Here is a 27,988-nt window from a genome sequence, read left to right on the forward strand (position 1 = left end):
TAGAGGCCTCCACACATCTGCCGCCCTGTCTCCACCTTCCTCTGTCATGAACCCTTTGCAATGTCCTCCTCCTTTTCATGTGGCAGCTCCATGTCAACATCCTTTCAGTTGATCCACTCTCTCTCCTGCACATGCCGAACCATTTTGCCTTCTAACTTTGTCTCCAAACTGCTCGACCTGAGCGGTCCCTCTGACATATTAATTTCTGAAATTGCACCTCGTGGTCACTCTCAGTGAAAATCTGCCACCTCCGTCTCCACCCCGTCTTTGTGTCAGTGCCACTTTCTCCAAACCAAAGATCACGGCAGGACTCAGCACCTTGTAAACCTTCCCTTTCACTCGTGCAGATATCCTGTGATCGTATCCTGCACTCACTTGTTCCTCTTCTCATGTGCACTCACTGTTGCTTTGGATCATTGACCCCAGCTTTTTAAACTCCTCCATCTCCACTTCCTTTACTCCTTACATCTTCACCTTCCCATCTGCCCCGCTCTCATTCACGCATGTACTGCGTGTCGCTCTGTAGTGGGGAAGAAATGTCCTGTCTTCACCTGCAGGGGGCGACCCGAGTCCATTTTGTTCAATCTCCTCTCGTCTCCTCTCCTCCCTGTTTTCCAGCGATGATGCAGACTGTACCCTCTTCATCTCGGCTTAAACTGGATGTCTCAATCATTCTTCATCAGCTCTTCGCTGACGGGCTCTTCTCCAGATTCACCTGAATTAAACCGGTAAGAAATTTCATTTCACAAGGGGAACAGAAGGCGTTTGCTGTCTCCCTCTCAATCTCCGAACAGCGGCAGTGATAACTGCATTTATTGACCCTGCTGCATCTACTCGAGACTGCGGATGATCCTGTTGTGTTTCTAATAAGGTTGTTTTCAAGTCATTTCCTAATCGTTTCCAGGAGTGCAGATTCTAATATAGCGTTTGCATACCAAGCTTTGAAAAGGTAACCTCAGTACAATTGCTCTCACCTCAAAATGTGTATGTGGAGTCACACCATGTTTTATTTATTGTGTCAACCACATCCTATGTTTTTTGTCTTTTCTAAAATCAGCAAAGCCGGTCCTTCCTCTTTCTGTATTTTTCCCTTTGAACAAAAATAGTTTCCTAGTGTGAGGAACAAGGTACTCAGAGCAGCATGAATGTGCATTAGTAGTGAAGTGACAGATTTCTGTTGGTGTGGCTTGAGTGGTGACATTTATTGAAAAGGCCTGAGTTGTACTGGATTATGTAAGATGTGACCATAAAATGCTGAGGGCCAGTGGGCAGCATGCACAGCCAGTAAGGCCTCGATCGTCTTACCGGAAGCCTGGAGATTCTATAAACTGAACACAAAAGGTGCTGTTACTACATATTTGTTCATTTATGTAAGAAGCATTTGAATTTGCTTCCAAATGATAGAATTTTGTGGGTTTTTGCTGCCTGTGAAGCATTCATTTGTAGTTTTTCAAGGCAAACCTTTGCCATGTGTGTGAAAAAGCAAATCTTATGTGAGCTTTAGGTGGTTGCACAAAGAAGTCAGGGGCACTGAAGCATTAAATTGAGAGGGAGACTGCTGCCTCCATTTTCACTCATCTTCAATTTTTCATGAGGGATCTAGATTAAGCATCAAGTGAGGCTTGGTAAACAAATGAAGGCCCACATCTGTGAGGACCGGCAAGCAGCTGCATTAGACAGCTGACACAAAACAGAAGCTGACACAGCTTCTATTTCACAGAGCAAAACAAGCTGTGCGGGCACATCTTCACATAAGTACTCCTGCGAGGCTTGGATGCACAGATTTTCTCAGTGGCCTTGGCAAAGGTGTTGCCTGAATATGAGCAGGCAGGTGGCAGGGCAGCCAGCTGAATGATGGGAGATGGGGGAAGCATTTTAGTGCTACAACTATAAATTTCCCTGTTCTCTCTTGTACTGTTATGATGTCTGACTGACTGCCCGAGTGTTGAATAGTACTATAAGTGATACCAGGAAACGGAACAGGAAGGAAGTGGCAAATGTCCTTCAAACCCAGAAAACTTGTGAATAGAATGAAGCTGAATGAGAGACATAAAGAAGAAAGTTAGTTCATGTATGAAATCAGAAGATTTTACAGTACATCTCTTGTAACTGGATCTAATCATTTTCAAATGACCTGAACAAAGCAAACTTGAGCTCTAAAGGATTCTGGTGTTTCTTGTAAATCCAACCATTCCTTTTACTTTCACTTACCAAAGTCAGGTCACAGTTGCAGCACACACTTGTCTCTCCATTTCCTTTTCTTTCTGGGGGATCGTGCATAAGCCTCACCAATCAGTTTGTCCATTTCCAGCTCCAGTTTGCCATCACTTGTTAACAACATCCTGAAATACTTACTGACACATTACTGTTGTTCCCATTCCCAACTCCCTCCTCACACTGGCTGCATTTTCAGTGCTGGTCCATAAATATCAAAAACAGGAATGAAGACAAGAAGCAAACTTGACAGCGTCTAACCCTTGCTAAAACGATGTTGGGCCTTGTGTTTTGAATACAGTCACAGCTATTGCTTTACTTATAAAAGAATTGGATGGCTCATAGATACAAACCTTATAGTCTGCACTGCTGCAAAAGACAACAGGGTTCTCCAAACACATTTGAATACCTTCTCTAACTCTATAATTCTATACAAACATGTGTAAACTTGACGTAAAACGAAGAATTGAAAGTCTAACTCTGTAGCCTTCCTGAACTTCTCCTAAATTTTTTGCTTTAGCAAATGCCAAAGCAACAGCCGGTCTCCTCTCCCAATATCTGTCTGTTTTTAATGCACCCCTGGATCAGGTAATCCTGAAAGGCCTCCTTCTTCCACATGATGCCCTCCTTTTGTACTTATATCTTAACAGCAAGTTCTTAGGTTGTTGAACCTTTAACTGCAAGGCCTTGAACACGGCCTACCCAGATTTAATGTCCCTAGCCAGGTGACTGTTCTGTTCCCCAAGCAGAATCCAGAAACGGGTCTCTAAGCTCGGTAGCAGGTAAAGGTAATGTGCAGTTGACCCCAAACCCATACCTGGTAGTGGTCCACTGGGTAACACTTAAATGTGTTTTTTGTGGGCTGTTAAACTCCACTCCCAGGTCTGGCTAGAGGATGAAGGCCCATTTCTCCCTTCTTTTTATAAATGCCATTTATGATTCTTTACACCTAAAATTTCCATTTACACAAGTTATCACTCCCAACATAACTTTGATCTATGATATTTCACTACTTTCTAGATCAAATATTAACAAATGCAGTTATATAAAACTCAACAAATGCACCATATCCATCATGTCACTGCTGTGGAGATAACTGTACCATAGTGTCCATGCTGAGGTCTGCACTTAACCGATTTAGAGCTGGAAATCAATTTAAGGATGATGGCTGCAGCAGAAACAGTTGTGTTAGCAGGTTGAGCCTTTCTCTTAAAAACAATATTTTATAGCACTTGTCTGGAAATATTCGAAAAGGAAAAACATTTGTTAGTAGCACCAGTGTTTTGTCTGCCTGCACTGAGAGATTTTGTGTCTCAGTGTGGTTTAACAGTAAGCACTGCAGTAGATGCAGGTGTGCTGTCTCTGTTGTGCAGAGGCATCATTTAGTGCGATGTTTTAGCTTATGTTGCAAACGGGCACTTCTGTCTGTAGACCCTCTCTGCTTTTCTTGTCAAGTTTACAAAAGTTGACTTGTTCTAAGCATACATCAAACTCTAATAACAGGCAACAGCACAGTTTTGTTTTCTTAGAAGGGAAATGACATGCTATTTCCTGCTGCGTAAGTGAATTTATTAGGACACAAATGCAGAGCAAATGCCTGAGATGGAGCAGCAGGCAGTCAGTTTTCTTCCTAGTAGGTTTTTTTTTTCTTTAGTTTAATTGGAAATTTTCTTAGAATTTAATTTTTTGTGCTAGAGGAAGTTGTCAACCACAACTTGATAATGGGAAAGGCATGATGAGGTGATAACAGCATGTGCAATTTCTCTGCAAAAAAAGAGTTGCTGCTTAAGATCAAAGGGCCTGTCAGTGCTCTCTGTCCTTTCCAAAGGGTCCACACAGGACATTTCATTCACATTTCTCATATTGGATTAGTAGAAACTCTCTGAGCAATTATGGTACCTGCTGGCTGACTAAAATTGCAGGGCAATTAAAGGAAGTGGCATAGCTCTTAATCTGAGCATGCAGGTGGCAGGGCAGCCAGCTGAATGATGGGAGATGAGGGAAGCAGATTTTGCAGAACTTCCAGATTTTGGTAACATATCAACAAACTTAAAATTCATGTTGACAGTTTAAAGCTCTTCGAAATACAAAGTTTACATATAGATCTCCCTTAATGAAGGAAAGGGTTAAATATCATGAAGGCTGAAATATTGTATTTATTTATTTGTCTATTTTTGTCAGCCTTAAATAAAATCATACATCAAGCAGCCTATTAAATGATTTTAGAAGTGCAGAAGCAGACAGTTGGGTCATGAGAACTTGTAAAAGCCTCAGTAGTACTTGGCAGTTTAGAGGTGGCCCATCATAAACACTGTAAAAGTTGTGGAGGTTAAAAGTCCACAGTCACTCAGCTGATTGGACAAAAAAGAGGTTCTTGGATGTTTTTTGTTTTTGATTTTTTGTTGTTGCAAGCAATAGATGGTGCAGAAAAGGGATAACAGAAATAATGTGTATTTTTTAATGCAAGTATCTCAAAAGTATTCACAAAAGACAATCTCAGTAACTCAAGGCACATGGATAATCAGAAATATAAAATATAAGAAAACAATTCCATTATGAAGGTCAAATGTAACACCGTCACTGTCATGCTGGTTTGCATCTGACTGTCATAAAGACAGAACAATAATGATAGTGTCCATAAACAAGAGACAGTGTCATTGTATTTTCCCTCCAAAGGCAGAATTAGCTTTTTTTGTCAGTGTACTTAAGCTTGTCTGGTTGTTATTTTTCCCCCCGGATAGTTCACTGTGGCTGGAAGATAGTCATTCCTTTTTTCCCTTGTCCCTAATTGTATTTTAAACTTAGCAGTCTCTAGTTAGATCAGGGAATTATATAATTCAATACAAGTAATTTTTTTAGGCTAATATTTTCTGTTTGTACCTTCTTCTCTGTAGATCTTGTTTAACCACAAAGTTGTTCCCACCTGTAACATATATTCCAAGCAGCATAATATCTTGTCTGCTGAATTCACTCACATTCCTAAAGCTAGAGAGAGACCGGTTGCCAGCTAATTCACTAATGTCATTTTTTTAAGAGTCAGATTTGTGAATACTGCTCTTCACAGAAGTGCTGCAAAAAATTCTGGGCCCTTGACAACATTTCAGTCAGAAACAAAATAAACAAGATGTTTGGCATGTTTAACATTTAGGAATAAATGCAGAAAAGATTCATGGTTTTCACCACTGTAGGTTTTTGCAATCCTGGGAGCCCAACAGGCCTGAGTTTATCCCACACAGGGCCTGAGGATTTTCTTACAAAAGCTGTAACTGTTAGAGCCAATCTATAGAGAAACATTTGTATGTACGAGTCAGAAATAAATCTGAACAGCTCACATTAAGAAGTGGAAGAATTATTTTTTCGAAGCTTGGGACAGAAATTCGCCGCTACAGTAACCAATAAGTTATCATATGACCTCAGCTGTTTCATATACAGAAACACCCATTAAGGTTTTTTGAGCTACAAAGAAGTGTAAAAAAAGAAAAAAGAGGCCAGAAAAAAATTATACATTAATATTGTTTATGCTGGCTAAATCACTCGTTGCTGTGTTTGTAAGAGGTTAACTGTGATTTCTCCTGCTGGTCTAGCCTACATTGCCTTCGGCGCATCTACACATCTTTCACTGCCCCCACAAAAAAAACTCACTTTATTTCATGGTTTTATGATGAAACAGACTGAAAGATTTAAATTATTATAAGATGGCACAGTTTTTTAAATATACCTGTTGAATATTGTTTTTAAGTCATCTTCAATATATTTTCTTTACTTGTGATCTGCTGTTTTTATGCAGGATAAGGACCTCAGATGTTATGAAGACCCATGCTCCAAATTAGACATGACATTCAACATTCATATTTCTGACATACTGAAAATAGGCTCCTGCTCTGCCAGTAGGACAGCTTGATGGGCAGACAGACTTTTTGATGCTTGACGATGATGATGATTTATTTTAAGTGCTCTTGAGGCTGCCACAAACTCAGAGCTGATTTCATAATGTGTGAGCGAGAAGAGCCCTTTGGTGTGGGGGAGTTAAGGAATAACAACCAGCAGGGTGGCATGCTGGCTGATGGCGACGCCAATGCCAATGACATTCGGACAGAAGATGGTGGGAGAACTGGGGATACTGGCTGTCTGTCAGGATTGATAACTGAAACAGCAGAGCAAGACAAAGTCATCATCTGGGGCACAGACTCTCAGTGTGATGACCCTGAGCTGGCTGAATTTGAGATGTTAGAGTGTCAGGAGTTGGAGGCTTATCTTGTTGAGGAGGAAGAGGACTTTGTTGGGCTTGCAGAGCGGAAGGAGCTTCAAGAACAGCCGTCATCATGCAGAAAATCCACAGCAGAAGAGGCGATAGATTATAAGGGCAGGGAAGAAAGGAAGTCAATTCTGAACGGTGCCAGTGAGCAAGAATCCAATGGCTCTAATGTCTCTGAGAGCAGAGAAGCTTCCAAGACTGACTTAAGCTCTGAAACTGATGTCTTTGTATCCTGTCTGTCCACCATTTCAAGCATGGCCACTGCCATGGACACTGTTGGCAAGAACCAGATGACAGACTCCTGGCATATTGCCTCTGGTCCTCATTCAACCATCTCAGAGGACCTAACTTCCCAGATTTGCACCACTATCTCTGAGAGAGGCAAGGCCTCTCAAATAGTTGATGATTCTTCTCTTTTTGCTAGAAAAAGCACAATAACCCAGAAAGATGTAGATATGAATTTGAATTCAGCAGTTCAGTCAGATGATGCTGTATCACAGGCACATGATGTCAGTGGCAAACCCGGGACAAATAATAACCATAGAAATAAAGCAAAGGGTAGTGTTTTGGAGGTAAATTGTACTGAGCACAAGGCTTTAACCTCTCCAACAAAATGTCAAAAAGAAAGCAACGCTAAAATAGATAAAAGCACACAAGCGGATGAAACCCCTGATGTGAACTACAGGGCTCTCAGAACAGGTACAAAGGGGACTCAGTCATGTGTTGAACCTAAAGCCATAAAGAAACAAGACTCATTTGATAACACACTGAAGAAACAAAGCTCTTTTGATAAGAGTCTGAAAAAGCAGCCTTCATTTGAGAATGCTTTAAAGAAGCAGCTCTCTTTTGATAACACCTTAAAAAAGCAGGGCTCCTTTGAGAACACCACCACTCCCAGCTCTTCAAGTCTGGAAAGGAGGAAGCCATGGGGAAGCCCCAGTCGACCAGCAACTCCTACATCCCCTAAAACCACCTCCTCTTCGTCACCTAAGAGACGACCTAGTGGTTCTCCAGCTAAGGTCCAGGGCATCAGGGCACCGAGCCTGGAGCACAGTGACTCCTCTCAAAGAGGAATAAGTCAAACTATCAAGCCACATGCTAAGACGAGTTTGAGCAGTGGAATCCCCAAACCTATCATGCCTCAACAGAAGGAGTCCGAACCCAGGAGATCTTCGCCCCCTCAGAAGCCCAAAAACGTGCGGCCAAAAATCATCACGTATGTTCGAAAGAATACTCAAGCAAAACCACCACTCACCGATGCACTAAATGAAGCCTCCACACACACATCAAGATTACCCTCTTACTCCAACCCACCAGCTCTCAAAGATCCAAAGGTTGCTTCTCAAACTAAATCCACACCAGTGCTCTGTTCCTCAAACCTGCTATTTGACAAATATCGACAGGAGATGCAGAAGACAGCATACTATCCTCCAGGTGTCGCTGTGACTGGAGTAAAACCTCCAAGCAGCAGTATCCCTCAAAGGAGTGGAAAGTCAGACAACTTCCAGGAGGCATCAGAGAAATATCTTCAAGAGGTGAGAAGCGGACTTTTGTTTTGATATGTTCACACAACTCAGCTTATGGTGTGGTACAAGTATTCCAATTTAGCATGATGGTGGCTCAACCTGAAAGCATTTTTAACCCTTTAATTGTTCATGCAGATTGGTCCGTTTCAGCTGCACTGCACATGCTGTGTTTTAGATTATTTTGGTCACGTACTGGCTCACATTGCACCACAAACAGTAACAGAGTGGTAATAGATTAGATGTATTATCACACAAAACCAAAGTGCCTAACTTAATAATACATGAATCAAACCTATCACATGATACCTTGCTGTCCATCAGTCTAGAATGTGAATGATGTTATAGTAACTGGTTTTGTTGGTGATGTCCTTCAGCAGCATGTTTCCCCTGAAGGAGGTAGTGTCTACCGCTCGCCAAGAACCCTGAGGCCTCAGCTTGGGCTAGGTGCAGTCACCAGGCAGCCCGCAGCCAAGCCAAGAGTTCAGCAGGCAGGTCAAAGGTCAGGTCCCTCACAATATCTGGCTGCCAAAGTGTCCACTCCAGGCCAACAAGATCTGGCAGGTGAGATTGTAACGTTTTGGCAAATTGACTCAAAAGTGAACTGAAATGTTAGTTGCATTTTTAGTATCAGAGACAGCTGCATTTTCAAAGGTTGTTTTGGGAATGTTTAAAAGTTTAACACAAGATGTATTTGTGTATGCTTACGTTAAAAAACCCTGTGTGGTTAGATGATTAGGTCAAATCTTGAGAAATCATTTCAACAGATTTCTCTCATCTCTCTCTACCTACTTCAGTATTCTCCACACTCTCCCATCCCGTAGATGTTGAGCTGTAGAGTTATTTATTCAACAAGCTTCTTGGGCTTGCTGAATGATTCACCTAATTTTTTTCCTGTCATGCTTATGGATGAGCCTTGGCTTTTGGCACCTCAACTCTTTGAAGTGCAAAGCATTTGAAGTTAGTGTAACTTGCACATGCTACCAGCTCGCACTGCATAATTTTGCCTTCTTACATTATAAATGATACTCTTGGCTGGTTGCACATATGCTGCTTTCTTATTTATGTGGAATTTAGTCATTGAATAATGTTTATATATCTATATATATGTAATCTTCCTCTTTTATTTATTCATTTTATTTCAGTATAAACTAAATCAGGTTTTTAAAGTTTTTTTTTCTTGTTTTTTTACTTGTTTTTCTACCTTTAGGAGAGCCCAGGAGGGCAGGTCCAGAAACCACCCCAAAAAGCCTCCTGCTCAAATCAGGCCAGTCTGGCCTTCGTCCTCCAGGCTTCTCTGCCCTTCCAGCTGCCCGTCTGGCTTCTCTAGGATTTGTCCGGAGCTCCAGTGTCTCATCTGTATCCAGCAACCAGTCTAATGAAAGCACCCACAGTGACCCAGGCCGAGGTTCTCAGTGTGAGTTATGTCCACTCAACTCATTTTTTTTATGAATTAGACTAATACTGTTTTTACTGCTACTCTGCCTAAATAAAAGGTTACCCCACACCAATGTTTTACTACATCTGCATCTCCTTATTAGTTCACCAGCAGGTGTGGCTGGTCTATCCTCAGTTACTATAGTAACAGCTGCTCATTTTGTTTCATTTTCAATCATTTGTCAGAATTCTGCATTTCTAAGCCGCTGCAGCACAGAGCCTCAGAGAAGAAAGGATTTCTTTAGGAAGAAAGTTACTCTCTCTCCCTCTGCTGCCTGTGCTCAGCCTGCATACTGCAGAATTCCCAATGCATATTTCAGTACCATCACTGAAATATTCCCCAGTCTTCATCTGCATAAAGGAATGACAGCAAAATTCACCTGGCAATGCAATTATCTCTGTGTGTGAACGAGATGTCAGCAAAGTGTCAGGAAAGAAAGTGTCGGTTAACAAGACATTGTTTTATTACCAAAAACGGTTTTGCTAAATATGAGCAGGCCATGTGTGTTGTCTGCTGATTCAGAGACGTGACACAAACTGACCATTGTTTGGAAAATGTTTAGATATATGGTTATGGTCTGGGTGTAAAACCAAAGCAAATAATGCAATAGCAGCCACTGAAAGTGATTCACTAAAAGTAGTGATAAGTAATGATTCTTATATTTTAAATACAATGATTTTATTTTCTTTGTAATAATGTAGGGCAGGGGTGTCCAACTCCAGGCCTCAAGGGCCGGTGTCCTGCAGGTTTTAGATGTGTCCTCAATCCAACACAGCTGATTTAAATTGTTAAATTGCCTCCTCAACGTGTCTTGAAGTTCTCCAGAGGCCTAGTAATGAACTAATCATTTGATTCAGGTGTGCTGACCCAGGGTGAGATCTAAAGCATGCAGTACACCGGCCCTTGAAGCCTGAAGTTGGGCACCCCTGATGTAGGGTCTTTACCTTACAATATAAACCGCCTCTGGAGAAGCTGGAACCAATAGCACCCAGTTTCATAAAGGCTACCCCAGAAACCTGAAACACTGAAAAGAAACACATAAACAAAGCAACAGCTACAGACCAGTCATGGTAAAAATAATAGTAACAGTAACAGAAAATATAAAGAATATCAGAGAAAGTGGCTCTTTAAGACAAGCTTGCAAACTTCTCTGGTAAATTTAATTTAAACTGATAGACATAAGATTTCGCACTCTGGTAAGGTCATTAATTTTTATTCATTTTTATCTATTGTATGAGTTTAATCATGCAATGATGCTCATTGTCATAATTACAGGTTAATGTTGTCCTTTGCTTAAACATCACTACATTTATTCCAGTCTTTGACAGCTGAATCCTGGCTGTCCTTAGAAATAGCAATAGTACTCTTAATTAGTTGGTGTATACAGTACCACTGATTCTCAAGAAAACAACAACAGTTCTACTCAACATTAATATGAGGATGCCCAACTTGACTGCCAGTGGCTCTGTAATCTTTTTAGATATGTAAACTGAAGCAGATTTGTGTACATTTTAACAAATTCAGTATCTGCCAGATTGTAAAATACTTGGAAGCAGCTCAGATGGCATACACAACTGTCTGCTTGCACCGCAGTGTTTCCCTTTAGGCTGTTGGCTCAGACTGCACCACGCTATAACCATAAGCCCCAAATGCAGCTACAAGCAGGAACAAGCAGCTCCTTGTCATCATGATGCTCAGGTCTGGTGAAATAATTAATTCACTGGTGTAGTTCAATCAGGAGGAACGTATTACACAGTATGCTGACTGTAAAGTAACGCAGTCCTTTCTTCTCATTTTTCTGTCACCAGTTCTTCATCACTGCCACATGGCCCAGAGGCACATTTGTTCTGAATGTTATTAGCTTGTCTATTCTCGCTGCTTGCGAGTTAGTCACAAGCAGAGTCCTCATTGGTGCTGATCAGAGGATTCTTACTACAGGGGGTGGATTTGTATTGTACATGCACGCTAGAAACAAGCATTTAGCAGTGTGAGTCAGCCTTCGGCCGTCTCCTTTAGCCAATCCCTTTCTTGGCTTCATCTCCATTTCAGTAGGTCACCTTTGGGAAAAGGAAAAAAAAAAAAGAAAGGAAAAAAATCTGCTGACTCTCCCTGGTGTATTCATGCTGCTGCTTTGGAAAGCATCACTAGATGTGTTGCACAGAGCCTTGGCATTTTTACATCAAAAGTGATTTAATGTTCTCCTTTAATCTGTTTTTATGCTATACTGTCCTTTGTATCAATAAAATGTGCTTATATATATATATATATATATATATACACACACACACACACACACACACACACACACACACACACACACGTATGTATCACAACAGCTTAACGTTTTTTGAATGTCTGCAGCCTCCTTGGGTCACAATTTGACATTATTAGATCAGAGTGATGGTATTTTAATTCAAGGGCACAACGCTATCCTTTCCTCTTCAAAAGTGTTATATTACCAATAGTTAGAGTTTGTGTCAGCACTACCATTGACTGAGCTGCTGAATATTTTATGATTAGTAATTAGAGCTCTCTGGTTTGACTCTTCACTTATAACGACGAAGTAAATTCCATCATTTATGCACTGATGGAATTTTTTTGACTATTATAAAGTTAAAGGTTTATATCTGAGAAATGCATACAGTATACAGCATGCAAAAATATGTAAAAACTATCATAATTTCATTGTGATTATTTGGAGGATGTTTCAGCTGCACTGTTCCTCAGCCTTTCATTTCTATAAAAGCTAGAGGCATAACAGCAGCTCTTATGAATAATTACTATGTTTACAGCACCCTGTTTTTTGCGAATCTTGATGAGAGTGTGCAATTTACCAGAAAAAACAAAGCAAAGCAAAAAAGAACCAAAACTCCATTAGGAAAGAGTGTAATGATCTGAAACGTGCATGAAATTGACAGTTAAAAGCTTTAATGCCATCATTCCACAGTTTTTCATTTTCAAATGGCGCTGAGAATTCCCTCAGTATTACTAAACCAAATCAAATCTTTTGTGTTAAGAAACAAGAACATCGTTTACTATAGGCCATGGCTGGCTCTATGCCTATTAGTTTGCATAGTCAGGTATTTCCCAAAATTGTACATGTGTCTGTACCGTAATCCACTGAGACATGGAGTGAAACAAAAAGCTGGCAGTCATAAATTAGCCACAAAGATATGTCATACCTGCAAAACATGAATAATTCAGTTTTTGTAGTCAACGTCAAAATATCTACGTTGGCCAAGGTGAAATATTTGATAGCTATCTTGGCCATTTCCTCAGAATCGAATGTTTTTCTTTCTTTTTCGTCATTAGATATGCAACATAATTCTTAGCACAACTAGAAGTTATTAAAATACAGGTAAAGACAACCTTTTAAATGCTATAACTTGTTTTGTCCATGCTGACTTGCTTGGTTTTATTACAATATAGTAGACATTATATTGGGTTGAGTTTTCTTTTTAAAACTGTGATATAACCCACTGAGTAATGCTCAAAGTTATAGGGAGAAAAATAGGTAAAAAAGTAGAAAAGAATTTGTGTGGTAGCAGTGTTTAAAGTTTATTTTAGTAAGAGGGTTCAGAAAATGCTGGAAAAATATGGCGACCTGAAGAGCACCAAATTTCAAACAGCTTGAAATTTTCATAGAATGAAGGGAAATTTTTGCATGCATTACTTAAATATGAGGAAATTGTCTACAAAATCTACAAAATAAAATTCACTAATCCTGTGGCGGTCAGGTGAGACTCACTCACTGATATTCTTAGGAAATGGCCCATATATTAAGAGTCAGCGCTAGAGCGAGCACACTGACTGCCTTACATAGGCTTAATCACATTCGGGAGGTGAGAAAATTGCAGCTTTTAAATAAAAACATATTTCGTACATATATAAATAGCAACATTGTGTGATTTTTGCCACAGTCCCTGAGCATGTTTTTCTTTTCTGATGTAGATCCCAGCAGTGGCAGCGATGACACACCTCAACATAAAGCCACAGCACCAACCAGAGAAGCCTCCCCTGCTCAGAGCTGCCCTCACCCTCCTAATGCCCCCAGCCTCCAGCGGCGCAATCTGCCACCACGGCACTGCTCCCCACTAGGTACAGCACTCTTGCACAAAGCCAGAGGAACCAAACGATTGTGCTCAATTTGTGTATGTGTGTTTGATTTCATTCCTCAGTATAAGCCCCACCTATTCCCACACAGCTGCTTAGAGAAATGTCTGAGTTTTAAAAGTTATTGTGGAGTTTTAAGTAAAAGCAGGAAGACAGAACAGTTTGTATGTGACGATTTGAGCTACAGTCCTGTACATGGGCAAGAAGTTGAGTTAGAAACAATAAACACAGCTGTGCTTTTTGTACTCAAGCAATGATTTTTCTTTTGCAATGTTGCTAATTATGATTGTAGTTGAGAGCATAATGACTACGATTGAGTGTTTACTCATTCATTTGCTTTTATTGTCCATTGTTCAGCTCAGTTTGCTTATCAAGCTTCTGATTTAGGACTAAAATGAGTAGAAAATGATAAATAGTATTTAGGACTACTTATTCATGTGCTGTGTTTCCAAACTGTTGCCTAGCATTGCATCACAGCAGGGATACAGTATCATACAGTAGCCTATACTCCCCCTCTGCTCTTGTGGGCGTCTTTATTGTTAGCTAATGCACAGTGGTGCTCATGTTGGCGTCTTTGCAGTGAATGTGGAGCATCAGCGCCATCCTGTGGCGACAGTTTGTATTTCTGGGTGAACCACCAGTCGCCCCATCTTTCCACAACAGAAACTGTGTCAACAAGTGAAGCAGTAACTCCAGCTAGTGGTCACTGTCCTACAGTGATCGCTGAGTCTTTATTCCAGCCATTTTTTATGCTTTCAGTTATTCACTGATTTGATTAATTATAAGGAAAAAACAGAACAAAGTTGTTGTTTGTTTTTACTACCAGTTTCCATGCCTAGGCATTAAATCTGTTTTTCCCAGGAACTCTGTTGGAGGGATGAACAATATTCTACAAAAAAAAATCCCTTTATATTGAGGGTTTCATTTGATCAGTCTGCGCATGTGTATCATATTTTATTCAATATAAAAAAGTGGTGTTATTTTATAATGTTATTGTTTTGTGCCAAAGTTTTGTCTGTAGTAAAAAACAGAAGTAGTGTAGCAGAAGTACAGGTTAACCAATATTTAGGCAAATACTTCCTATGAGATAAAACAAACAACAAAAATGTCTGTCTTATGTTTTAATTCTGTGTATTACAAAGAAAATAACACCTTTTTTGTTACACAGTGACTAGGAGAGATTTACAGAAGGATGCAGAGGCTGAGCTGTCACCAAAGTCCTCCCCTAAAAGACTTGCAGTGGTTTCTCCCAAGCCACAATCCCCTGGTGAGTCAGCCCTGTCACACCGCATACATTTAAACACAAACTATAGGCACATAAGGTGTGCTTAACGTACCATGATGTGCTTAACATACCATGATGTCTCTTTGGTTTTTTTCCTAACTGGTAAAAAGAAGGGGTTTTTGTTCAGGACCATCAGCTGCTACTGTATCTTTAAAATTTGCAGTGACTTTTTCATTCCGTGTCGCTCTTGCTCTCTCGCCGCACTTCATCCCAGACTTTACCCATAGCACCATGATGTTGCCATAGCAACAAAGCACGGTAGCTCTAATGCTAGGATGGCTCCTTCAGGAGCAGTACTGCTGGCTCAGATTACAGCAGCACAAATCAGCAACTTCTGCTTTTCTCAGAGACCAAACAGGCCAAACAGTGCAGGTGATAAGGGTTTTCATACTGCACATATAATCCACTTTTACATCAGCAGCATCCACATAAATTGACTTGTTTGTTTTGTTTGTCTATATATTTCTATTTCTATAATAAGTCTGAGGAAAAGTACATCAACATACTATATTCTTCTGCCTGTTTTGCGTATCTGCAGTTCGTGGTCGGACAACAGCAGTTCATGGAGCCATTCAGACCGAAAAGGCACAGGAGGTGGATCGCGCTCAGATCCAGCAGCTGCGGGAGCGATGTGAGCGGCAGGCCCTGCAGCTACAGACTCTGCAGGCTGAGTTAAAGAAAGCCTCGCTGTGCCTGGATGTTTTCAGCATCACTACCCAGCACTTCTGTCACAAGGTAAGATTTAGCAGAGTTCTGCAATCCCGGCAAGGTCGACCGCAGACTTTGAAAGCCGAGTAAGAGTGCAGTGTTCCAATTCTTTCACTCTTAATCCTAAAATAGGACTACGTGTGTATGACACATGTGATTGTGGGCGATAGTGGTTCAAGAGTTGGGAGTTCGCCTTGTAATCGGAAGGTTGCCGGTTCGAGCCCCGGCTTGGACAGTCTCGGTCGTTGTGTCCTTGGGCAAGACACTTCACCCGTTGCCTACTGGTGGTGGTCAGAGGGCCCGGTGGCGCCAGTGTCCGGCAGCCTCGCCTCTGTCAGTGCGCCCCAGGGTGGCTGTGGCTACAATGTAGCTGCCATCACCAGTGTGTGAATGTGTGTGTGGATGGGTGGATGACTGGATATGTAAAGCGCTTTGGGGTCCTTAGGGACTAGTAAAGCGCTATATAAATACAGGCCATTTACCATTACCATTTACCATTGTAATGCTGTGACTTTATTTCATTCTCGTTAAACCTCCTCCTGGGGTAAAAGAGAAAATATACAACGTCATCATTATCAAAAGGCAGCATAAATAAAAATATTTGTCAACAAATCACCCATGTCCAACTACATGTGTCCAAATGTCTGTATAAAATTTAGCAGTTTTACACTGTATAACAATATCCTTAATATTAAATATTACGCCATCCTAATAACATTTGGTCTCAACCTAAAATACACAGGCAGATATTTTTTGTCTTTGCAAATTAAAATTACTGCATTAATAATTGAAGCTAAACCAGTATTTGATGTATTTGAGGGATTTGATGTTTTCTTGCATAAAAATGTTGGAGTTTTAGTTGAGAGTTATGAAAAGAGAGCTTGCTTGTTGCTGCATGAGTCTGTAACGGTAACATATCTTGATATGTAGCAGCATTCAAACTATTCTTTTAAAATCACCCTGCAAGTTTGCTTTAATGCGACACAGAACAAGTTCCTCATTAAAGTTGCATCCTTTGCAATATGTTTGTAGATTCATTGTGTTACTGAATGGCAGTGTTTTGTAGGGTTACAGTCAAAAACTGCAATGCAAATGTTGCAGTGAGCTCCAGAATGCGATTACACACTGTGTTGGAGTCATTTGCACAAACCTGTAGCTTCTGTCTTTTGTTGTCAGGATTGCTTTGTTCACAAAGGGAGCCGCTTGCTTTAACCCTCTTGTGACATCTTTTGAATGACTCTAAAGGCAGCCTCTTTTGATAGTTGGTAGTGAAATGCTGAGGATTTCCAAAGGTGCTTTTTTCTAGTATAAAGAAAGAGAATGCTTTTGGGATGTGTTGTGAGTTTGTATACATGCAAGTATATTGACATGCATTTGATAGGGGGGTGTGGTGTATCTTGTTGTGTCTGTTCTTCTGGTGCTGCTGCTGGATGGGTGACTCGGTGGAATCGAAACACATTTGATATTTAATATTCTTTTTAATCACTCTTGCTTTTCCTGTATGCTGCTCAGATGAGACTGACAGAGTGTTTTCTGTTCTTTCAGTCTCTATTCAGCACTTGGTTTAACCTTTCCTAGTCTTCTGTTTGCATTTAATATATTTGTCAGCCCCACCCGCTGGTGGTGCTCTACAACCAAAGATTAATGAGATTAGAGCTGCCTGTATGGCCTGCCTCTGCTTTTGGTCAGACTGATTGCAAGACAGAATCCCCTCTAAATTTTAACAGTGGATCTTTCCAAGCATTTCCAAGCTATCTACACACATGGGTGCATACTCTGTTTTAGGATGCGTGACAACATGTGCTGATGTGGTTTAATTATGTTGTAATGAGTGCATTGAAGAGGTCACTAGATGGTTAATATTGGGTTAAGCTAGCTGATTTGAAGTGTTTTTGTTTTAATGAGGTATTTGTTCATATAGATATTTTTGCAGGACAGTTTTTATTCAAAGCAGTGTTTTGGTTTCTAATGAAGTGTGTTTGTTCTGTTATGCACATCAGTGTCTGTAGATATGATCTTCCAGCTGAGCATCAGAGCTTATCATTCTCTACTCACTGATCATCTCCCTCCCCATCTTCTTTTGCTAAATTTTTTTCTCATACATGCAAAAGACTGTGTGTGTGTGTGTGTGTGTGTGTTGTTCCCTTCCATCCGTGTGAATGTGATACGGGGCGTGTTGGTGGGGGTTTAAGAGGAAGGCAGGCAGAGCTGGGCTGGGGCCGGCAGTCTTTGTTCCAGCAGGGATAAATGATGGTCACGTACCAGGAAACGAGGTGAGGCTTTGGTCTTTCCATCTCTCCTCCCCTCTCTTTCCCTCCCCCTCTGTCTCCCTTACTGTTTCTTTCTGGAACTCGCATCTGTCACTGCTGCCTCCCGAGCCGGCTAAGGGATGCTGCTGCTATCTGCTAGCCTAGTATGGGCCACTGCTGCTGTAGGCTCCATTTCTTCCGTCTGTTCTGTCTCGACCAAACGGTAAAGTCAGTCAGTCTTCTGCAGGCAGCGAGCTTGTTTGAGCACCGAGGATTCCTCTATGTATATGTGGCTGTTCGCAAGTGTTTAGTGTTTGGGGGGGTCTATTTATATGATGATTATGTTCACTTGTTTGCTAGAGACAGAGCCTGATAGACAATGTAAAGCTGTGTATGATTATGCTGAGTCAAAGCAGGCTTGTCTTTCACACTGAGCATGCTTCTTTCATTTTATAACAGTTTGCAGGGACATACAATATAAAATGCCATTGCTACTGTGCTGTATGCTGATTTTTCTTTTTTTGGTGTTTTCATTGCATCCTTTTTATATCCCTACTGGTTAACTGGGTTTATTATATGTTATTATATATTATATATACATACATATATATTATAGTTTCCTGTGTGTTAACTATGCACTCTTCTGCTTGGGACAAAGTCTAAATAAAAAAACAGCTGCACACTGAAAGCTGTTTGTGGTACCACTAATTAGATCAACTAACTTAGTAATATTTTGTACTCTAGTGAAATTATTGTAATAATAAGTTGATTTATTAGATTAAAGTAATACAGACTGAAAAAATTAATTAATACAGACATTAATAATAAACAAAACTATAGACAATTTGTTTAGGCTTCTCTAATTTGAGAACTTGGTTCTTTTTTTCCTCTTCTATATGAGTGGAAACAGGATATTGTTCATATCTGAACTTTTTGAGGGGTTTTGATTCATTATGATGGTCACTTTCTATATTTGATGATTAATAAAGGAGTTTGTAAAAATAGCAAAACAGTGTAACTGATAAAGAAAACCATCGTGATGGGCATCCTAAAGATGGATTATATGAAGATCATATGGGGAAATTAGAATGCATGTCACATAACTCCCCAGAGATTTGAATTGGATGTCTTGTGGGCAGGACCGTGGATCGATGGGTAGGAGCAGAGGTGGAGCTAAAGCGTATGAAATGAAAAAGCTGCTGACCCTCCTGAGGTCACTGCAGAGACTTCTTGATGACTTCATGTTCCCAGTAAAACCTCTTAGAGGGTGACATCATGACTGCTGTGGCATACTGTTTACTGTTTCATACATTTTTCACCTGCCTCTCTCCTTTTCGTTGTATCTCCTTTTTTAAAGTCTTCTGCAGTCATTTCACATTCTGGAGAGAAAACACATGTATCACACATAGCCTGTGCAAGTGCTGTATGGTATAACTTGCTTAATTATTTAGCGTTAACCTCCTAAGACCCGAACTCTTCCACAGCATGCGTTTTTAATTTCTCTTTGATATTTGGGCATATTGGGGCCCGATGAATGTAAAAACAAAGAATTACCAGATTTATTTATTTTTACCTGATTTTTGTTTGTAAGAAAAATGAGAGCCACAAATGAGGATATTCTTTTAAATTTTTTATAGAATAGTAGCTGTATAATGTCCTCGTAAGTGGATTTTAGGCCCTTGTAGAGCAAAATTGAGTATTTTGGTCTAAATAACCCAAAATGTGATGTCCACATATGTGGACGCCAGGTCCTAGGAGGTTAAAGCTTAATTAGAAGCAGAAATGTGAGAAAGAAAGGCCTGGTAAAAATAAATAAATAAATCAGCCTAATGTTAACTTTTCCTTCATACGAGCTGTTGTACCATTGCATATCAATTCATACATTAACTTCATTTTTTTGTTCTTTATCCCCCTAAGACCAAAGCTCTTTTTTGGGATGCATTTTTAATTTCTCCAAGCTATTGGTGAACAGTATAAGATTTTTCTTTTTCTTTTTTGGCTGCTCCCTTTAAGGGATCATCTGCCTCTAATCCTATCCCTAGCATCGTCTTCAGTCACACCAACCCTCTGTGTGTCCTCCTTGACTACATCCATGAATCTTCTCTGTGGTCTTTCTCTTTTCCTGCTACCTGGCAGCTCCATTGTCAACATCTTTTGTCCAGTATAGCCACCTCTTCTGCACATGTCCAAAGCATCTCAGCCTTACTTCTCTAACTTTGTCTTCAGTGGGACCTGATATAAACTAAGACTCTTCTTTAAACGGAAAGTTGTTACTTTGTTACATAGTTATTACTTTCTGATTTTATTTCTGAAAAAAACAACAACAAAAGTATATCTTTATATAACGAAATGTGTTTATTTTAAACCATAACACTATACAAGAAACTGTGCTTAACAAAGTACAAAACGCTGTTGAGCAAAACAAAGTATAAGGTTCTAAAGTCTCCTGTCACTGGCTGAAGTTTCTCCTTCCTGATAAAAGAAGCTAGTTTCAGGAGAACTGTTTTCAATATGTAATATACTGACATTCTGGTTCTATGTATATAGAAAATAATAACCATATTTTTTTTTATGATTGAAGATATATTTTAGAAAATGTTATCACAGTTCCTTATGTCTTTGCTCTACCCACGTATGAGCAACAGACACCCCACTTTAGACAGTGAAATTTCTCGTCTTTAGTCTGATGTGTCGTGGCATATTTTAAGCCAATGATAGTAAATAGAAGTAGTTGGTTATGGATTTGTTACAATGTAAAATGCATACTGTTTTTTATTTATTTGTATTTATTTATTTATTTTACAACTCTGAGACGTAGCAAAAATATGCACGTCATTATCTAAGATCCCTAAATGCTGTTTTCCACACGACACATCACATCGGTGAAGTCCTAATATCCAGTAGCACTGCACTGACGCGTCCTGTTACTCTGTGTTCTTGAGTGCAATATCTACATGAAACGGTTGAGTAAATTATCTTGCATCATTTGCTGAAAGAAAAACAAATCTTCCAAAAGGGCAAATTTTTAACACATCCACATTTGATTCACCCGAGCTTCACAGCATAACAAACTGTAGTGAAATTGGTGGGAGCCGGTTTAAAAACCCGACCTGTTAGCATTGTTTGTCATGCTCTCTTACAGCCACCATTAGCATCTATGACAAAGATCTTGCATTATTAGAATTACATGCTTGATTTTTGCTGCTGCACTGACAAGAAACACCTAAATCCATTTGCACTGTCTAGAGATGTATGTCGCTGTGTGTCTTTTCAGAGTGAGAGTGCCATTGTGAAGGAGAGGGAACTGTCCCTGGAGCTTGCCAGAATCCGTGATGAAGTGGGTAAGTGGAATACGGCGTTACAGTTATGGCACCACAGGGAGGAGAGAAGGCAGTGAGTCACTCATCGCTTGCAACCCATGATGTATTACCGAGTGTTTGACCACATGGCCCATGGGAATTCACTTTGCAGACAGCAGTCTAGATTTAGTCTTAGACTGAACGTTAAGGTGTGTGTCTGGTCAATAAAGTAAAAAAACAACAACAACAACAAAAAAACTCCTATGTTGACACAGTTCAAGTCACACTTTAGAACAGACTTGTAATACAATTAAAAATATATTAAGAATTTTATAGATTTACCCTTCTTACTTTTAAAACTACCCTTGTTACATATAACACCAGAAGAGTGAAAAAAATAAAGAAAAACCAAGACTGTGTGGAGTCGAAATGACTTGCCTGTCTTTTTAGGATGTTTTTTTCTTTTGTCTGTGTCTCTTCTATTCTGTCTCTATTCCAGCTGTCAGTGTTGCACACTGGGAGCAGTTGCAGCAGGAGAAGGAGGAACTGGAGCGTCGTTTTGAGTCTGAGCTGCAGGGATTGCGGGCTCAACAGCAGAAGGAGCTGGGAGCGCTGGAGGAGCGGCTGAAAGCACAGCACGTGGATGAGACGAATAGTCTGCAGGCGCTGCAGCGAGCTGAGCTGGAAGAGCTACACTTCAAACAGCAGGAGCAGGTCTGTGCTAGGCAGCCTGGATATGAACTGCCATGTTTATCTAAATCTCATATGAGAAGTGAGAGTGCAATTTAACTAAAAACACGAGTTTATCTAAAAGACAAAAGTAAATCGCAGCGGTTATTTTTATCTATGAATTTTTTAAAATTTATAAAATATTAACAGAAACATTTATTAAAGAGAAACAAAAATGGGAGAAAATAGTGTGTTGCATGGTGTTCATATATACGCATGTATGTGAACAGCGGGTAGCACTGATGAGTTATTTTTGTAATTGTTGCCTGCAGCTTGAGGAGATGAGTCAGAACCATGAGGCGTCCTTGATGGAGATGGAGACGGCTCACAATGATACACTGGCCACTCTGCAAGAGGAGCATGCCAGGACTGTGAAGAGTAAGCACCCCATTTAAAACCTGTTGCCACCCTGCGCTGAATCACTGCAGGTCAAGAAACATGACGGTGTGTGTTTCTCGTGTCAGATTTGAAGATGGCCCATGAACAACAGAGGAAGTCTTTGGAAGAAGAGTTTGAAAAGATCAGACTGTCACTGCAGGTTAACAGTTCTCCTTAAAAATTCATAATATGACCTAGTTAATAGTTTAAGTCACTAACAGTTTAATATCCATGGTCATCAGGATCAGGTGGACACACTGACATTTCAGAACCGTAGTCTCAGAGATCGAGCAAAACGATTTGAAGAAGCTCTCCGCAAAAGCACAGATGAGCAGATCGTGGTAAGAGCTTCACGATACACTGCTTACTGCTGATGTGACAGTAGCAACATTAACAGCATAAAACTTGTTGATTGGTTTTACAGCTTAGTGGTGTTTTTTAATGCTTTTTAAAAGGATGCTTTGGCTCCCTATAAACACATTGAGGAGGACCTGAAGAGCCTCAAAGAAGTTCTGGAGATGAAAAATCAACAAATCCATCAGCAGGAGCTGAAGATTTCAGAACTGGAGAAAATAGTAGGTTTCAAGTTTTTACCAGAGAACATCTGGAGTATGTTGCAAAATATCCAGTGCATTAAAACTTATTTTAAGTTGGTATGATTCATGGCAGCTTGCTGAGATTTATGAATGATTTCATTAGTTGTCAAGTGTATCGTTACTGCAGCCTTCCCATTTACCTCCCATCTACTTTCATTAGCGCTAATGTTTCCTTTGTAAACCCAAATCATTTAGCCTGCACCACTGTTTCACTCGTTCCACAAGTATTTTAGTGTGGTGTACTGTGTTACCTGTGTTTTTTGAGCAGGCTGCAAAGAATGTGTTCCTGGAGGAGAAACTACAAGTGTTACAACAGCAGAATGAGGACCTGAAGGAACAAATAGACAAGAATCTCGCTGTGTCCAGGTCAGAGAAAATCCATACATGTGCTGATTAAAGTTCCAACCACGAGATGTAACTGTGCTTGGTGCTTTCTTGTCTTAGAAGTGTTGCAGTTTTCTGGATACGTCATCTATGTTATACAGAATATTTTTGTTTATAGAGGTCAGTTAATCCATCCATCCATCCATTCTCATCCGCTTATCCTTTTCAAGGTCGCAGGGGGACTGTAGCCTATCCCAGCAGTGTTAGGGCGAGAGGCAGGGTACACCTTGGACAGGTCGTCAGTCTGTCGCAGGGCTAACACATAGACACAGACAAGCATTCACACCTATGGGCAATTTAGTTTCCAATTAACCTATCCCCACTAACTGCATGTCTTCTGACTGTAGGAGGAAGCACCCAGAGAGAACCCACGCGAACACGGAGGAAACATGCAAACTCTACACATAATTAATGTTTAGAAACATTTACAATAATGAAACCCATAATTCTGAATGCAGAAATTCAATACTTTATAGAACCACCACTGGTAACTTGGAATAATTGTTTTGTGCATAATATTATCAGTCTCTTGCATCATTTAGATAATCACAGCACACAGTGTTAACACTGGGTGATCCTATCTTAAGAGAGCATAAACGAATGCTGGTGAAGCTCAGTAAACTGATGCAACAGAAAAGGGATAATTCACCTAAATGATGTGATTTAGATGGGCCATTCCTTGACTGGATTCTGTGTTAACACTGAATCAAGCAGTGGCCCAACACTGGAACACCTTGACTCTTTTCTTTTTCAGCCATTCTGTTGCAGATTTGCTGCTGTGCTTGGGATCATTGTCCTGTTGCCTGACTCAATTTTGATAAAGCTTGTTTGGCTGTCAGACAGATGGTATAAGAGGAGCTCACGGTCAACTCAATGATAGCAAGGTGCCTGGGTCATGTGGTTAGAAAAATAAGCAGATATCGTCGCTCCACCACCGTCTTTGACACTTGATAGGAGGCATTGATGCTATGCTGTTATCCTGTGTTTGGTTTTCATCAAACATGGTGCTGTGCATTATGACCAGAGGACATTGTTCCAGAAGTACTTTTGAAAAGTTTGTTCAGATGGATTTTTGCAAAGTTGAACTGTGCTGCCATACATTTTTTTTAGAGAAAAGGTTTTCTCCTGACAGTTGTTCCAAACAAGCCATACTTGTTCAGTCTTTTTCTCCTTGTGTTGTGATGAACTTTAACAGTTAACGTGCAAAAATCAGTAAGAAAAAAAAAAGTGACCACACAACGTGACCTTTTCCTTGTTACTTTAGGCAACTCTCTGAAGAGAATGCTAATCTGCAAGTGAACGTGGAGAAGGAGAGCAATGAGAAGAAGCGCCTTAGTCGCACCAATGAGGAGCTGCTGTGGCGCCTACAGACCGGAGAGCTGAGTCCTCGCATGTCCCCCAGCTCCTCCCCTATCCATCGGCCACCCTCTGGACCAGGCTCTCCTGCCCGTCCACACTCGTATCACCAGTGATGCTCTTCTGGAAGTTCTCGTCACCAAAAGCTTTTAGCTGGAATCAGAAGGCCTCATTTGTTTTAAACCTCTTGGGTGAATGTTTCTCTCAATCAGAAGAGGGATGGATGTTACACTATATAAACACAAATAGGTCTGTTTGTTGGGAAAATCCACTTGCCTATGTGATTTAAAGTTTGAACCCCACTGACCTAACCAATTGTACTGTTAATCACACCTGTTACTAAAAGAAGGAATTCTCTGCCCTCAGATTTTCCTACTCCACACGAACGCAACACACAGCAGATGCACTGAAAAACTCCCACAGATTGTAGATTGATTGGAGAGCAGAATGAAAATCACGGTGCCTCATTTCCATGTTTTCGCCATCTCCATCTTCTCATCCAGCGCTCAGGATGATGGATGTACAAGACATAATGATAATCAAAAGTGCAACAACAAACACAAAAAGCGCCTTTTGCCATCCATTCTCTCCCACCAGCAGCATCCACCAGGACAAGGAAAATTCTTTTTGTGAGTAAAATCACAAAACAGTATTACTCTCAATGTTCAGATTCTTCTCTGGGGCTTATTATCCTTTTCATCCTGAAATATTGTAGGAGTTTATGAGTGAATATCAAGCCGTTTAACCTCAATCATCCATGCTACTTTAACTTGCATATTAGCATTGACCTGAAATGTGTGGCTACAACAACAACCCAACTTGTATCTTCTGAACTGCCAACACAGTCAACAGTTTTCCTGACCATACTTTGTAAAATCTGTACATGTATTGCTCTCTTTAAAGCATGATCTGTCTTCCAGGTATAATTAACTATATTGTAGGATTGCCTACAGTGTGATGAAGTGGCACGGAAGGGCAGTGGAGCATCGCGATTTAAAAGGAATTTCTTATTAACTTGAACAGGATTCATTAAAGGTAAAACATTGCGTTATACATTTCACACTAGGTGAGTTGATGCCCTTCACACCCTTCAGATGAATTAATATAATTGACTGCTCAAAAGGTTAACACTTGATCATCGCAGTATGAAGCAAAGTCAGTTAAACTTCAGGAATAGTAGTCTGTCCGGTTAGGAAGCAAAAAAATTATTACTAATCAATTTAATCTGCCTTTGTGCAAATGAAACAACAAGAAAATCTCCAAGAAGGTAAAGGTTTAACACGTGTTCACATACATCTTTGCTTATTCCTGATCCTTTCAGAATGATTTTTTTACTCCAAGAGTGTGGAGAAGACCCCAGGGGTGATGGGCTGTTGTATGAGCAGACCTGGACAGGCCGTAGATCTGCTCCTTTGTGCCTTTGTGCAGATTACTAGCAAAGCCCTAGAAAATGACCTCCAGTATGCCATTGGTAACGTTGCTGCCTGTAACATCATCCAGCATGACTGGGTTGACAGTAGGTCAGTGATGGTCTGGGGAGGCAGAATTGCACAGGTCCTGCAAAAAGACATATCGAGACTGTCTTGTGACAGTATGTTCAAAAACATGTACATGAGTAAACTGCCGGAGGTCATTTTGAGGGGTTCTGGCTCCACCTGTTCTTCCTTGCACTGAGGAGCAGATACTGGTTTTGCAGCTAGGTTGATGCCCGTGCTTTAGCCCCTGTTCTCTCTTAATATGACCCCTCTTTTCCCATCTTCTGGTGCCATCCTGGAGGAGCTGGGCTACTTGTGCAGGTACAGTCTCATGCTACCAGTAGTGACAGTGACACAAGCAAAGAGCAAAACTGCAGAAAAATAAGAAAGGATAAGAGAAGACAGCAGTGTATGGTCACCACATGCAGCATCATTCAGTGTTTGGTGGATCTTCTTGATGCTTCTCCAGTGCTGCTGGTTTTGCTTCCTTACTGGACAGTCTAATTCCTGACGTCTAGCTCAGTTTGTGTTATGCTGTGATGATCAAGTGTTCACTTTTTTTTGTTGTTGAGCAGTTTATAAACATGTCCTACAAAGTGAACATGCAGACTACATAGAAACCACCAAAGAGGAAATCATTGAATACAGCAGTTCATTAAGTACTGTAGCTGTCATATGGTTGGACTTAATTGCTGCCGAATCAGCCATAAATGGTGCAGACGTTGCAAAACATTTATCTGTTTTGTTGCATTTTAAGATTATACTGTCAGGGCTCTGGCAGCTAGCTGAAACTATTGCTGTTTTCTCTGTTGATGTTTATTATTATTTTGATTGTTTGTGTGTGTTTTCACCACAGAAATCTTTATAGAGAAAGAATGAACCGCAATTGACAAAAAACCCCAAACTGATTACATTTCCATCAAAATAAGCACGAGAGTCTGATTGCAATGTTACCTCATTTCTCATTGTAGAGAATAATCTCAGGTCTTGAGGAGAATTAAGAGTCATCAAAAGGAAGCAACTGCCTTTTTTTGTATTGTATTTTTTTTCATGTTTACATATAACCACCTGTCTCAAATGTCTGTTTTGCCAGATAACATTTCTAGAAATTTTATTTGGATGTAAGCGTTCTGTAAAAAACTATTTTAAAGAGCCTAACACAGTCAGGAAACGCATAATAATTAAGTGAAATGGGATTTTATGACATTAATACATTGTAATAAAGCAGGCTTTCTTTTATCCATTCCCTCAGACATAAAGTATGGAAATCTGCTGAAATAGGGATTTGGTTCTAGGTGAGTTAAATTTATTGTTAATACAAGTTGATTATGTTTAGCTTCATCGCTGGTGGGTGTTTTGAAAGGAAGTGGAAATGATGGCTCTCTCCATCAGGTACTCTGATTGCACTGAATGCCTGTGTCCTGTGGACATGACCTTGTACTCATTTACCGAATGTTTGTCCGACACTAGAATAAGAGGTTTTGTTTACAGTTTATGTCCAATGTCAGAAAAGGTTGCTGCATCGCCTTGCTTCTGTTGTTTACATGATTTTTGTTCCTATTCAGTATTTCAGAAACTCATGCGCTGGATACGGTTGTCTGAAAGCATGCCTTTTATAAGGTTTACGTGCATTGTTTTGACCTTACACTTCCTGCACATTTATTTATTGTCATCCCTCAAAACTGTAACTGTAGCTTAGCTGGTTAACATATTGTGGTGAATGATGAGAAGTATTGTCTATACTGTATATGTTGCACTTTGTATTTAAGTATTAAATCACAGCAAGTATACACAAGAAGGGAGAGCCTCTTTTTAAGGTTAATAAGTAATAATGCAGAGCAGATTGCAGCAATAACCACATTAGGCCTGCATTTAAAAAAAGCTCTCACTGGAGCTTTCTAAATGTAAACATGGTAATATTGCAAAAAAACAAAACAAATCTGCGACAATCTGACTTGATTTGAATTATATGCAACTTGGTTGACA

General features: G+C 40.2%; 1 protein-coding gene across 5 annotated transcripts; it reads left to right on the top strand.

The window, feature by feature from the left end:
* The first annotated feature begins 587 nt into the window (after positions 1 to 587).
* mtus2b (microtubule associated tumor suppressor candidate 2b) lies at positions 588 to 27,980 on the top strand. 5 transcript variants are annotated; one of them, XM_023153601.2, is made up of 15 exons: positions 588 to 728; positions 6,002 to 8,004; positions 8,373 to 8,556; positions 9,203 to 9,409; positions 13,382 to 13,528; positions 14,712 to 14,810; positions 15,367 to 15,563; positions 21,060 to 21,126; positions 21,584 to 21,798; positions 22,086 to 22,191; positions 22,278 to 22,351; positions 22,434 to 22,532; positions 22,647 to 22,766; positions 23,053 to 23,153; positions 24,436 to 27,980. In XM_023153601.2, the coding sequence occupies exons 2-15, from the start codon at positions 6,205 to 6,207 to the stop codon at positions 24,641 to 24,643; spliced, it is 3,624 nt and encodes a 1,207-aa protein (XP_023009369.2). In that variant the 5' UTR covers positions 588 to 728; positions 6,002 to 6,204; the 3' UTR covers positions 24,644 to 27,980. The 5 variants fall into 5 exon arrangements, with proteins under 5 accessions (XP_023009369.2, XP_023009368.2, XP_004560607.2 ...); XM_023153600.2 differs by having other exon boundaries at positions 8,370 to 8,556; positions 24,436 to 27,979; XM_004560550.2 differs by having other exon boundaries at positions 8,370 to 8,556; positions 23,056 to 23,153; positions 24,436 to 27,978.
* Positions 27,981 to 27,988: the final 8 nt, after the last annotated feature.

The sequence above is a fragment of the Maylandia zebra genome, linkage group LG14 (genome assembly GCF_041146795.1).
Source record: "Maylandia zebra isolate NMK-2024a linkage group LG14, Mzebra_GT3a, whole genome shotgun sequence".
Classification (NCBI taxonomy): domain Eukaryota; kingdom Metazoa; phylum Chordata; class Actinopteri; order Cichliformes; family Cichlidae; genus Maylandia; species Maylandia zebra.